Source organism: Bactrocera latifrons, unplaced genomic scaffold (assembly GCF_001853355.1).
Source record: "Bactrocera latifrons isolate USDA-ARS-PBARC rearing strain unplaced genomic scaffold, ASM185335v1 scaffold_40, whole genome shotgun sequence".
NCBI classification, from domain to species: Eukaryota; Metazoa; Arthropoda; class Insecta; order Diptera; family Tephritidae; genus Bactrocera; species Bactrocera latifrons.
This window is the reverse complement of record NW_017537046.1, coordinates 1,878,872-1,889,347: the sequence shown is the minus strand read 5'-3', so window position 1 is coordinate 1,889,347 and position 10,476 is coordinate 1,878,872. Positions and strand designations below refer to the sequence as shown.

Here is a 10,476-nt window from a genome sequence, read left to right as displayed (position 1 = left end):
AGAAAATATATATAATTTCCTAATATGATATTTTTGGGAAGAAATATATAAAAAAAAAAATACAAAAATTTACTGCAACAGCTGTGTTAGTTCCGATTATGGGTTTACTTACCGTTACCCGCGTTTTTATTTAAAAAATTAAACACCAGTTTTTTGAATCTGTATATAAAAAAAAACATGATGAAGCAATTACAAAAAATTACACATTCATATGTATGTACATATGTATTGTGTGTATGTATGGATAGAAGTAGGCAGTACTTACTGATCAACCAAATGTGGCGGTGGTGTATGATGGCCAGGAATCATTAATTTATTATACTCTAAACCCTTCTTTACAAAGCACTATATGTGAGCGAAAAAATATAGAAAAGGAAAAACACACATTTTTTATTCGAAAAAAGAAACTAACCAAAAAAACTTACATCTGGCGTATAATAGCGAGAGGTGTTCGTCAGATCGATAATCATACCCAAGTTCGGTATTGATTTCAGTAAAATCGAGGCATCAAGTCGGTCCTGCTCGTCCACATTTTCATTGACAACCTAGAGAAATCAAAAAACAAACTTACAATTCTGAACAAGCGAAACAAAAATAAAGTTAGGTTATGTTTTTAACTTCTGTATTTTTTGCTGCGATACTTAAAAAGTATAAAAAGTTTATTTATGTTTTTCATTATACCTTGTGTTAACTCTTAAAATATACGCAATTCATTATGCAAAGATAAAATTGAAAAATACCAACATAGGCCCGCCGGTCATTTAGCAAGGAGACCACCCTAAATGTCTGACAAAATAAATTGCTTAATTAACGAAAAATAATAAAAGTCACTATTTCAATACAACAAATACGCATACGCATATACTGTTTGAACTAAACACTTGCGCATGCGTGCGCCTTTTCATCCACTGTGTGACATGTCTTGCCTGCGAGCGAATTTCTGTGTGGTATAATTAATATAAATTTAACTTCAAGCCACTATAAAGAATGCAAAAACAGCGTTCATGCAGCGTACGCCTCGATCGGAAAGCTGCAAAGGCAAGGCATTGAGTAAATAGCAATACGACAAAAATAAAGGCGCACAGAGAAAAAACAAAGCCTTTATGACAACCACCGTTAACCGCCAGTGCCAACTCCTGGCTCCCTTTAGGAGTTGCTGTTATTTAATTAAATAAAACAATTTAATTTCATATTCATATTTTCCTTGAATTTAATAGGAAATGGCGCCTCATGTTATTCCGGCACCATCAGTCAGAAGGCGTGTGGTCCAAAAACGCATTACTCTTTTCTTCCTTATTCGGCATTATTTTAATAAAAAAAAATAATAATAATATATTTTAGAGTTTTGGCTTTTTTTTTAATCAAGAACTACACACATATATGTATGTATGTATATCTGTACATGTATATATGCAATACTTCCATGGGCATATATATTTACATGTGATCTTAATATAAGCCTATATGTATGCAAATACGTGACCAATTTTTAGCTCGTTTTACGTTGGGCACTATGGGTCCTGTTAGCAATAAATGCCTTTTGAGTTCGATAATGCCGATACAATTACAACCGGTTTGCGCAATTGTTATCGTTTTGAATTATTAAAAAAAAAATTTAAATGTTGCGGTGACAAGGCATCAAACGTCGGATTGGTAAGGTTCCTTTATTAACGATTTATGAAATCAATTATAGTGAAAGAATTGGAACATAGATGCATATCTATCTATAGTACCATTAAATGTGTATACGACGCAATAAACATTCCGATCACTTCCAAAAATAAGGGCTACTAACTTTTAAGCGATAGATAGGTTTCTTGTTAAAAACTCACCTCCCGAAGCGGCACTTTAAATGCAATAAATCGTGTTCCTTCGACCCGTTGACCCATAGGAGTATAGTTGAGCCATCTGCAAATTATTACATATGTACGTAATTATATGAATGATGGGGAAAACCATTTGAGCTTCTTGCCGCCGTTCTTAGCACTAACCTATCTGGTATTGAAGGTGCCATAGTCTTGATACTGATTGATAGTTGCCGCACTGACAACAAAAAATATTTAAATACTTTTGAAAACACTTTGAATTTTGAGATTTTGGAGGACTTTAAGTAAATTTATCAAAATTTTATTATTTGTTAAGAACTATAAATATTTACGAAGATATTTGACATATATTATGGTACGCACGCACACATGTCAACAATCAATGCTGCCACTTTACCATAACATGTTGACAGCACACTCATAAAACTCTCAACGAAAGTGGTAAGTTTGCAAATACAATTGTAAGATTGCTATTAATATTATAAATATATTTTAAAAAAAGAAAACAATATTATTAATAATGGTTTTTAAATTATATTATCCATAATTTAAAATTTTCAATATTGACAGAGGAACAACATAGTTGAGACAGAAACCAGCTGATTGTATAACTCACCACGAACAGCTGTCTGAAGAGTTATTCGACTTTTGGACTTTCGTGGCGATCGCCGAGTAAGTGTTTAATTAGCAAGCTTTGATTTAATAAAAATTCTTATCAGCTAACATTTTTGCAGGAGATTGCAGCAAAACCACCTAAATTTTATTTTTGTAATTATTATTATTTTTAAACTACAATGTTCAGTTCCAATGCAAGGAATCTTATACGCAGCAGTTTGGTAAGCAAAAAGCAGCAATGTAGCCCACGTGAAAAAAACAATACATTTATTACAGATCAACCGCTGCAAAAGCACCTTGGTGGTTGCTGAGCACAATAATGAGGCACTAAATCCGATTACATTAAACACCATCTCCGCTGCGAAGAAGATCGGTGGTGATGTCACGGTATTGGTAGCTGGCACCAAATGTGGTCCGGTAAATGCATTACTTGTTTTATGTTTGCATAATCAACAACAAAGTAATAACGTGTATAAAATTTCTAGGCATCTGAAGCACTTGCAAAGGTCGAAGGTGTTGCTAAAGTCTTGGTGGCGGAGAACGCAGCTTTCAAGGGTTTCACGCCGGAATCTATTACACCACTTGTGCTGGCAGCTCAATCGCATTTCAAGTTTACACATATATTGGCTGGTGCCACTGCGTTTGGAAAGAATGTACTTCCACGCGTAGCATCTAAATTGGATGTGTCGCCTATTTCAGAAATTATCGATGTAAAGAGCGAAGACACCTTTGTGCGTACTATCTACGCTGGTAATGCCATATTGACACTGCGCTCCACAGATCCCGTTAAAGTGATAACCGTGCGTGGTACGAATTTCGCACCTGCCGCTGCTACTGGTGGTAGTGGCGCCGTAGAACAGGCACCAACTGGAGATTATGCCTCCCAATTGAGTGAATTTGTTTCGCAAGAACTTACTAAATCTGATCGTCCAGAGTTGACTGGTGCCAAAGTGATTGTGTCTGGTGGACGTGGTTTGAAATCCGGCGATAACTTTAAACTACTTTATGATTTGGCTGATAAATTTGGTGCTGCTGTCGGTGCTTCCCGTGCTGCCGTTGATGCTGGTTATGTGCCCAACGATCTGCAAATTGGTCAAACAGGCAAAATTGTCGCACCCGAATTATACATCGCTGTCGGCATTTCCGGTGCCATTCAGCACTTGGCTGGCATGAAAGACTCTAAGACAATAGTGGCTATAAACAAAGATCCCGAAGCTCCAATCTTCCAGGTAGCAGATATTGGTTTGGTGGCGGATCTTTTCAAAGCTGTGCCAGAGTTGACAGGGAAATTGTAAGGCTACAATGTCGTCATTAATCATCTGATATAAACCGTAGTGCATTTATTTTATTTTATTTTTTTCTAAACAAAAATTTACCAACAATTGCTTTATAATTAGATACGATTTAAATTTTTTTCTAATTTGTATACAACGTATGTACGTTAGTTCGCATTCATCATGTAGCATACTATGCGCCAAGAAATAGCTTTTGTTTAAGAATAAAATTGAGAAACCTTTATATTATCTAAATCCACAAGTGTACATTGTTTTTCGCAATTTCGCTTCAAAGCATTACGTAACTGTTTTGTTGTCTAGTCGTTTATATACTCTGGTCTAGTGCGATATTTGTGTATAATGCGCGTTAGTAGTTCGATTATAGCATACTTTTAGGCCTCATTTAAACTGAACTGATACAAATTTAAGTTAGATTATATTTGAGTTTATAACGTTATGAACGGTTTAATGTAGAATATAACGGTTAATATTTTTTCTCTGAAGAGTAGTCTGTGTGTACAGAGGGCCTCATATATATATTATTAATATATTTGTATAGGTTTGAGTAGCATCAAAGTGCTAATATAAATGACAACACATAAGTTAAGTTTCTACAGACCGCTAAAAACAAAATTCAATGAAATATATGTATGTATAGTTAGACAAATCTGAAACAGTGAATATATTTACCAATAGCTTTGGCAAATCACATTATTTATCGGCTTATAAACTTAGATAAGATAACAAGGGAATCTCAAGCATTGCCGTTTTTGATTACTTTACAGTTTAATATCTTATGTCTGTCAAGTATTTTATATAATTACTATAGTAATAATAAAATCATTATCGCCTCAGACTAAAAAATTTATTAGAATTGATCACTCAAGTATGCATGTAAAACATGTTCGTGTTATAGCTTTTAATCAATGAATTCGTAGCTATATACTCGCCTACGCATGTTTGTATACATATGTATAGCTGCTACATACATATATTAATGTTGCTCATAAAAATGCGCCTGCCAAGCCATTTTATAAGGCTGTGACGTTAGCTTTCTAACTAAAACCTAAAGAATCACAGCTTAGTAAGGATAAGTGACGTCAATAGCTCGTAAAACTTACAAAAATATTTTTCATTAAAATAAAAATTTACAAAAATAAATTTGTTGTTCAACTTACGCTCAATCATTGAATTTCCTTCCTATAAACAAGGGCGTGCGCCTTCTCCATGTGATTTCTGTAAGTGAATATTATCGCCTGACCTATTTTAATGCCAATTAAGGCAATAAAAATACATATATATACTTTTATATACATTCATGTTTATAAATCGTAACATAAATTTAAAAAGTTATTGCTTTTTCTAGTGTTGTTGGGAAGTAGAAACATATACACACATATAAATATATACTATATACGTGGGAATATATCAGAATGTATGTTTCTAAAACTTAATAAAAATAAGAACAAATTATAAATATGTAATAAAACTTTATTATTTCAAAAATATTTCCACTTTCGAGTTATGATGCACTTTCCTCTGAATATTTCAAAGCCAAAGTAAACAAATTATATACATATATTATATAAATATATTTAATATATATGTATGTATGTGTATATAATTGCTGATTTAACACAATGCTCACTTGTAAATAATTAATAAGTTGTGAGTTAACCTTCTAAATTAGTGCGCAATTAACTTTTATTGGTAGTCGAAAAAGTGTTTTCGTATTTTGTGTCGATAGTTGTCGTTGCAGTCGTATACATACATATCTCCAGTGCTAGCAATCACATTGTAGTGTTGGAAAGGTGACATTTTAAGCTTCATTTAACCAAAAAAAAAACAAATTCGGGGATTTTGAAAAAGTTACAGCTCTTCAAAAATGAGTGAAAATAATGAAGAAATTCGGTATATTTTGAAATTTTTGTGTAAAAAAAGGAAATATGCCAGGGAAGCCAACAATGAAATTTGTGAAGTTAACGGAGACGTGTAGCACTACAATGGTTCGCTGCTTCCGTTTTGGAAATTTCGATTTACACTGAGGAATAATGTCTAAGCGGAAAAATGTCAAAAACTGGTCGACCAAAATGGTACATACATATTTGTTTATTTATTTATTAATATGAATATAAAATAATAAGTTGAAGTTTGATTAAAAATACGAAATTAAATATTTAAGTTAAAAATCAAAATTTTCAGTATTTTTCAAAAAACTTGCGAAATTTTAAATTTAGATGTGTATAAGAGACAGATTTTTAATTATTCAAAATAATTCAAAAATTGAAAAAAAATTTTGAAAATTTTCAATTTTCAATTTTCAAAATTTTTTTTTTTTTACTTTGTGTTATTGAAATATCTATAAATATAACATACACATTTCAAAGCAATTTTTTTTTCGTTTAAATTCCCAAACACCATCGTTTTTTAGGCGGTCACACTAGGTGTGAGCCTTAAGTACGAGTATTCAACTGTTAGTTTTTTATGTGTGTACATTAGATTTTTTATTGAAAGCATAATTAAGCGAAGCGGCCAAAATCAAATGTAAATCTATTTCCAAATATCTTTCTAATAACTAGCTAAACAGTTCATATTGAACACCCCTCATGACGCTAGTGCTTAAAAATCAAAATCAAATAAAAACAAAAATGAAATCGAATTAGTATAATATATAGACGCCTGCTCATTTCCTATTCCAGCAATCATACGCGATCACACATTGTGTGGATCAATACAATAGCCGCATGTATATTGGCGTTCAAAGATCGTATTGAGCATATGCACCGGGCACCGGCACGGGGAAGTCTCGGTGCCGGCTGTTGTCATACGCGCTTATCAATCGAGACTAGACTTTTATTGCCTTAGCGAACTTTTGCTCTTTCCTTGATATGAGCGCGAGCAGGCAGTCTACACTTTGATGCTGGTGCGAGTATTGCAACAAAACGTAAAGCAAACAAAAATTTGGATTCCAACTTTTGCATGGGAATATGTGCATGTATTTGAAAACGAAAATTGATATGTGCATATCGTCACCTGAAATTCAAAATAACGCATCATCAAAAAATTCAAAATTCAGTGTCTTATTGATTACGCTTCACTACTTCAAATTACATACATAATATTAAATATGTTCAACATTTTCATGTCCTGCGGTCAGATATAAACCAGTTTCAACGAATATTAAAATTTTGTTTCACTCATGTTCCACTTTATTTCGTGTTTCATTCATGCCACTGTAAATTTACGAAAATGTTGTTACGTTATTTTGTATTTCAGGTGAGAATATGTACTCTATAGTTGCATACATGCTTGCACGGGATATGTATGTGAGTCAACCGACAATTTTAACTGTTGAAATATGTTTTTGGTATGAAACTAGTTTCGCCTAATATATAGCTACCGTTATTTGCACGAGTTTTTAAAGTTGTTTATCGATTTGTGACAAATACGCACGTACCTACTTATTGATAGGTCTTTTTAGAATTGCACGTCTGAAAATTTCCGGCATGTCCACGAATTCCTGCACGTAGGTAAGCTGGCTCAACATTTTATGAAAGAAAAAAATTTTGTACAAAAAAAAAAACGCAAAAACTTGGTTACATCAATTGTTCACATAAATCTTGAGGTTATGCGAAAAAAGTCTATAAAAAGTTACCGATGTGTTCATTATCTACAACATTTCCATACAACTTTTTTCTATAGGCTTTATAGTTTTGCTAGAAAACGAGTTAAGCCGTCTTTAATCCTTAAAAATTCAACCACGCCCCTCAATTTCATTTTCCCGACGTCCAATCGCACGTTAATTGTTTCTTCCTCTATATTTGTTATTCTATCTTACATTTCCGTTGTGTTTCATACAACTATGATTTTTTTCCAAAAACTATCTAAACTGGTTCCGTTTTTTTTTTTTGGGACTATTATAATTTTGTTAAAAAATTTTACTATTTATTGGATCAATTAGAGTCGTCTAGATAAGTAAATGAGGATCGCACCGCGACCTAGTGTCTATTGTGCGCTCTCCTAAGTCATAACGACTCCACTAGCCCCAGCAAATTGATGAATTCCATTATACTGCTAGGTGCTATTGAGGCGATGTGATCTCTATTTGGAGTCATGGATCCAAGAGCCTTTATCCTGCGCCTATAGACTGCTGTGCAGTCGGTCACTGTCGGATTCAAACAGAACAGTTTAACAGTGAGACGAAGAAAGGAGAAAAATTCACAAAACATGTGACACATCAAAATCATGTGACTGAGCAACAAAAATTTAAAAAAATCAGTCATTTTCATAATTCGACAGATTTCCAAAATAAAAAGATTATTATGCAAAAAACCATGATTTCTTAGTCTTGGATGTTCAAGAAAAGATTTTTTTGTTAGTTTAGTTTCTAATCAACAGATTAAACGCCAACACGCGCCTTTGAAATTTTAATTTGACAGCGAAAGTGTCAAATAAATAACATATTTGAGTAAACAATTGTTCAGCTAAAGAAACAACAAAGACAGGCTTACGAAAACATAATTGCAAACGGATCCGATTTTTTATTTAAATAATCTCGCAAATCAGCAGCTGCCAGCAACAAAAAAGGAAAAGTAATTAACTAAAAATATAAAACTAACAATCTGCAAAGAAAAGTGTAATTTACATTATTATTATTTATAAATAACTATTACGAATAGAAATGTCCCTCTCTTCAGCAACAAAATAGTTGATCGGCATGCGATCGCCGGATGCCTACGGCGAACAAGGTCAAGCTTTAAATGTACATATGTATGTAGGTTGGCCCGGCTATCAATAAAAACATATTCAGTTAATATTAATAAGAGCACTTACTTACATACATAATTCTTGCAATTAAGTATAAATGAATTATCAATTTATGAGCAGCTAGGTGAGTGTACGACGCAATTTATGATGTGCGACGTAATTTTGTGTTGCAGACTATGCCATTTCAAAGAAAAGGACTTTTGTACCTAGCATGGCTTTGCGTAACCTTGTAAGAGGGATTATAAACATACCTAAATTTTTTTTTAACTCAGATATGAAAAAATATTTTAGACAAAATATTAAAAAAAAAAAAATATTAAAAAAAAAAGTAAAATAGTAGAAATAGTATAAATAGAAAAAAACGCATTTTTATGGCAAAAATGAGATCCGATATCAATATAAACAAACTCTACTGCCGAGTTTTACCAACGGCCTCCAGCTTTACGCGCGTAAACAAGTTTGCCAAATATTTACTATCAGCAAATAATGGAATTTCAACTGCAAATCTTTGATTTCTGCCAAGGCTTTGCGCAAGCGCAAGAAACGGATCAACTAACCAAATTATGGTTTGATGATGGGTGACGGTATAGCACCTGACTGACTAAACCACTATGCGCCACCGAACACTACACATGTGATCTTTCGCCTACCAGTACATAGTCAAGCAAAAACACAAGCTTCGACAACAGCTGCGGCAAAGCATTGGCTAAGCGATTGTCTATTTGCCGCCGCATTTGCCCCATCATGGGGTTGCGCACAGATAAGCCAAGCGATTTTATTTTGAACGTTAATTTCGTAAACGTACTCAATACTTGTACGTAAAACGTGCTTGTCGACTGCGCGCTGTATGTATTACTGGGCCGTTAAGCGACGGAAACGTTGGTGATGTTGGCGCTGACGGCAAGCTGTCGATCACAGTATTTTCCTGGCCATCTAACAAAGCAGACGTACAAGCTGCGGAGCGCGGTAAAAAAACATATTGAACGCATATATTAGTCAATACAAAAGTGTAACGGTACGTAATAGTGTTTGAACTTTGTATGAGTGAGGAAGTGTAGTGCAGCGGAAGTGAAGTGCATAGCAAAAAGGAACTATAAAGAAGTGTAAAAAAAAAAAAAAGTGTAAAACTTGGTTCAAAATGGCTACCAATGGCAAGCGTGTATGTGTAATTGGCGCTGGTACGGCGGGACTTTGCGCGTTGAAAAACTCACTGCAGCAGGGCATGGATGCGATCGCCTATGAGCAGTGCAGCGAGATCGGTGGCACCTGGGTGTATACGAAACCAGGCGAAAATGATGTGCACAGCAGCATGTACGAGGGTTTACGGTATGTCTACAAAAGTTTACTCCAAATATTCTGGATCTTGCAACATTTTTTCTCTACATTCTCACAAAAAAATAGCACAAATCTGCCCAAAGAGGTTATGGGTTATCCGGATTACTCATATCCTGCGGAAATCGAGCAATCATTCGTACCGTCTGCGGAGGTGCTGAAGTTCTTGCAGTCGTACGCGCAACATTTCGATTTATCTAAATATATTAAGCTGCAGCATGAGATAATACGCGTGCGTCCTTTGGATGAAAAATGGGAAGTAAGTTGAAAACAAGAAAAAAAAAATAAATTTAAAAAAATATTAAAAAGTGAAATAATAAAATAAAATTATAAAAAACAACAAAACCCGTTAAGTTCGGTTACTAAAATACTTAAAAGAACTTTGATTCTTCAGTTTGTATGGCAGCTATATGCTATAGTGATCGGATGTGAACAATTTCTTAGGAGATTGTACGGTTGCCTTGAAAAATAATACATGCAAATTTTCTGAAAAATATCTCTTCAATTTGAAAAGTTTTCCATACAAAGACTGATATCCGATCGTTCAGGTTGTATAGCAGCTATATGTTTTAGTGATCGGATCTAAACGATTTCTTAGGAGATTGTATCATTGTCTTAATCAATAACCCGTGCTAAATTTGGTGAAGATATCTCGTCAAATG

At 33.8% G+C, this 10,476-nt stretch overlaps 3 protein-coding genes across 4 annotated transcripts in view; 2 read left to right on the top strand and 1 right to left on the bottom strand.

The window, feature by feature from the left end:
* Nucleotides 1–73: 73 nt before the first annotated feature.
* LOC108972510 (RNA/RNP complex-1-interacting phosphatase-like) lies at nt 74–2,195 on the bottom strand. Its single transcript, XM_018939132.1, has 5 exons — nt 1,992–2,195; nt 1,833–1,908; nt 426–545; nt 266–345; nt 74–159 (listed from the first exon to the last, which is right to left on the bottom strand). Exons 1-5 carry the CDS (start codon nt 2,012–2,014, stop codon nt 105–107), a joined length of 354 nt encoding a protein of 117 aa, XP_018794677.1. The 5' UTR covers nt 2,015–2,195; the 3' UTR covers nt 74–104.
* Nucleotides 2,196–2,410: 215 nt separating this feature from the next.
* LOC108972504 (electron transfer flavoprotein subunit alpha, mitochondrial-like) lies at nt 2,411–3,977 on the top strand. 2 transcript variants are annotated; one of them, XM_018939124.1, is made up of 4 exons: nt 2,411–2,498; nt 2,561–2,662; nt 2,718–2,858; nt 2,927–3,977. In XM_018939124.1, the coding sequence occupies exons 2-4, from the start codon at nt 2,621–2,623 to the stop codon at nt 3,734–3,736; spliced, it is 993 nt and encodes a 330-aa protein (XP_018794669.1). In that variant the 5' UTR covers nt 2,411–2,498; nt 2,561–2,620; the 3' UTR covers nt 3,737–3,977. The 2 variants fall into 2 exon arrangements, with proteins under 2 accessions (XP_018794669.1, XP_018794670.1); XM_018939125.1 differs by lacking the exon at nt 2,411–2,498 and having other exon boundaries at nt 2,509–2,662.
* A 5,344-nt stretch (nt 3,978–9,321) lies between these two features.
* Nucleotides 9,322–10,476, top strand: part of LOC108972501 (flavin-containing monooxygenase FMO GS-OX4-like) — a 3,558-nt gene continuing 2,403 nt past the window's right edge. Inside the window, exons 1-2 of the mRNA XM_018939122.1 lie at nt 9,322–9,808; nt 9,884–10,073. Coding sequence (XP_018794667.1) covers nt 9,621–9,808; nt 9,884–10,073 — 378 coding nt within the window. The 5' untranslated portion in view covers nt 9,322–9,620. The remainder of the gene's footprint in view (nt 9,809–9,883; nt 10,074–10,476) is intronic.

What these genes read in the sequence shown, in the direction of transcription:
- LOC108972504 (XM_018939124.1), top strand. Translation starts at nt 2,621, where the DNA reads ATGTTCAGTTCCAATGCAAGGAATCTTATACGCAGCAGTTTG. An exon ending in ATCTTATACGCAGCAGTTTG is followed by an intron (nt 2,663 to 2,717) that starts GTAAGCAAAAAG and finishes CATTTATTACAG; the next exon opens with ATCAACCGCTGCAAAAGCAC. An exon ending in CTGGCACCAAATGTGGTCCG is followed by an intron (nt 2,859 to 2,926) that starts GTAAATGCATTA and finishes TAAAATTTCTAG; the next exon opens with GCATCTGAAGCACTTGCAAA.
- LOC108972510 (XM_018939132.1), bottom strand. Translation starts at nt 2,014, where the DNA reads ATGGCACCTTCAATACCAGATAG. An exon ending in TTAAAGTGCCGCTTCGGGAG is followed by an intron (nt 546 to 1,832) that starts GTGAGTTTTTAA and finishes TGATTTCTCTAG; the next exon opens with GTTGTCAATGAAAATGTGGA. An exon ending in CTCGCTATTATACGCCAGAT is followed by an intron (nt 346 to 425) that starts GTAAGTTTTTTT and finishes GCTCACATATAG; the next exon opens with TGCTTTGTAAAGAAGGGTTT.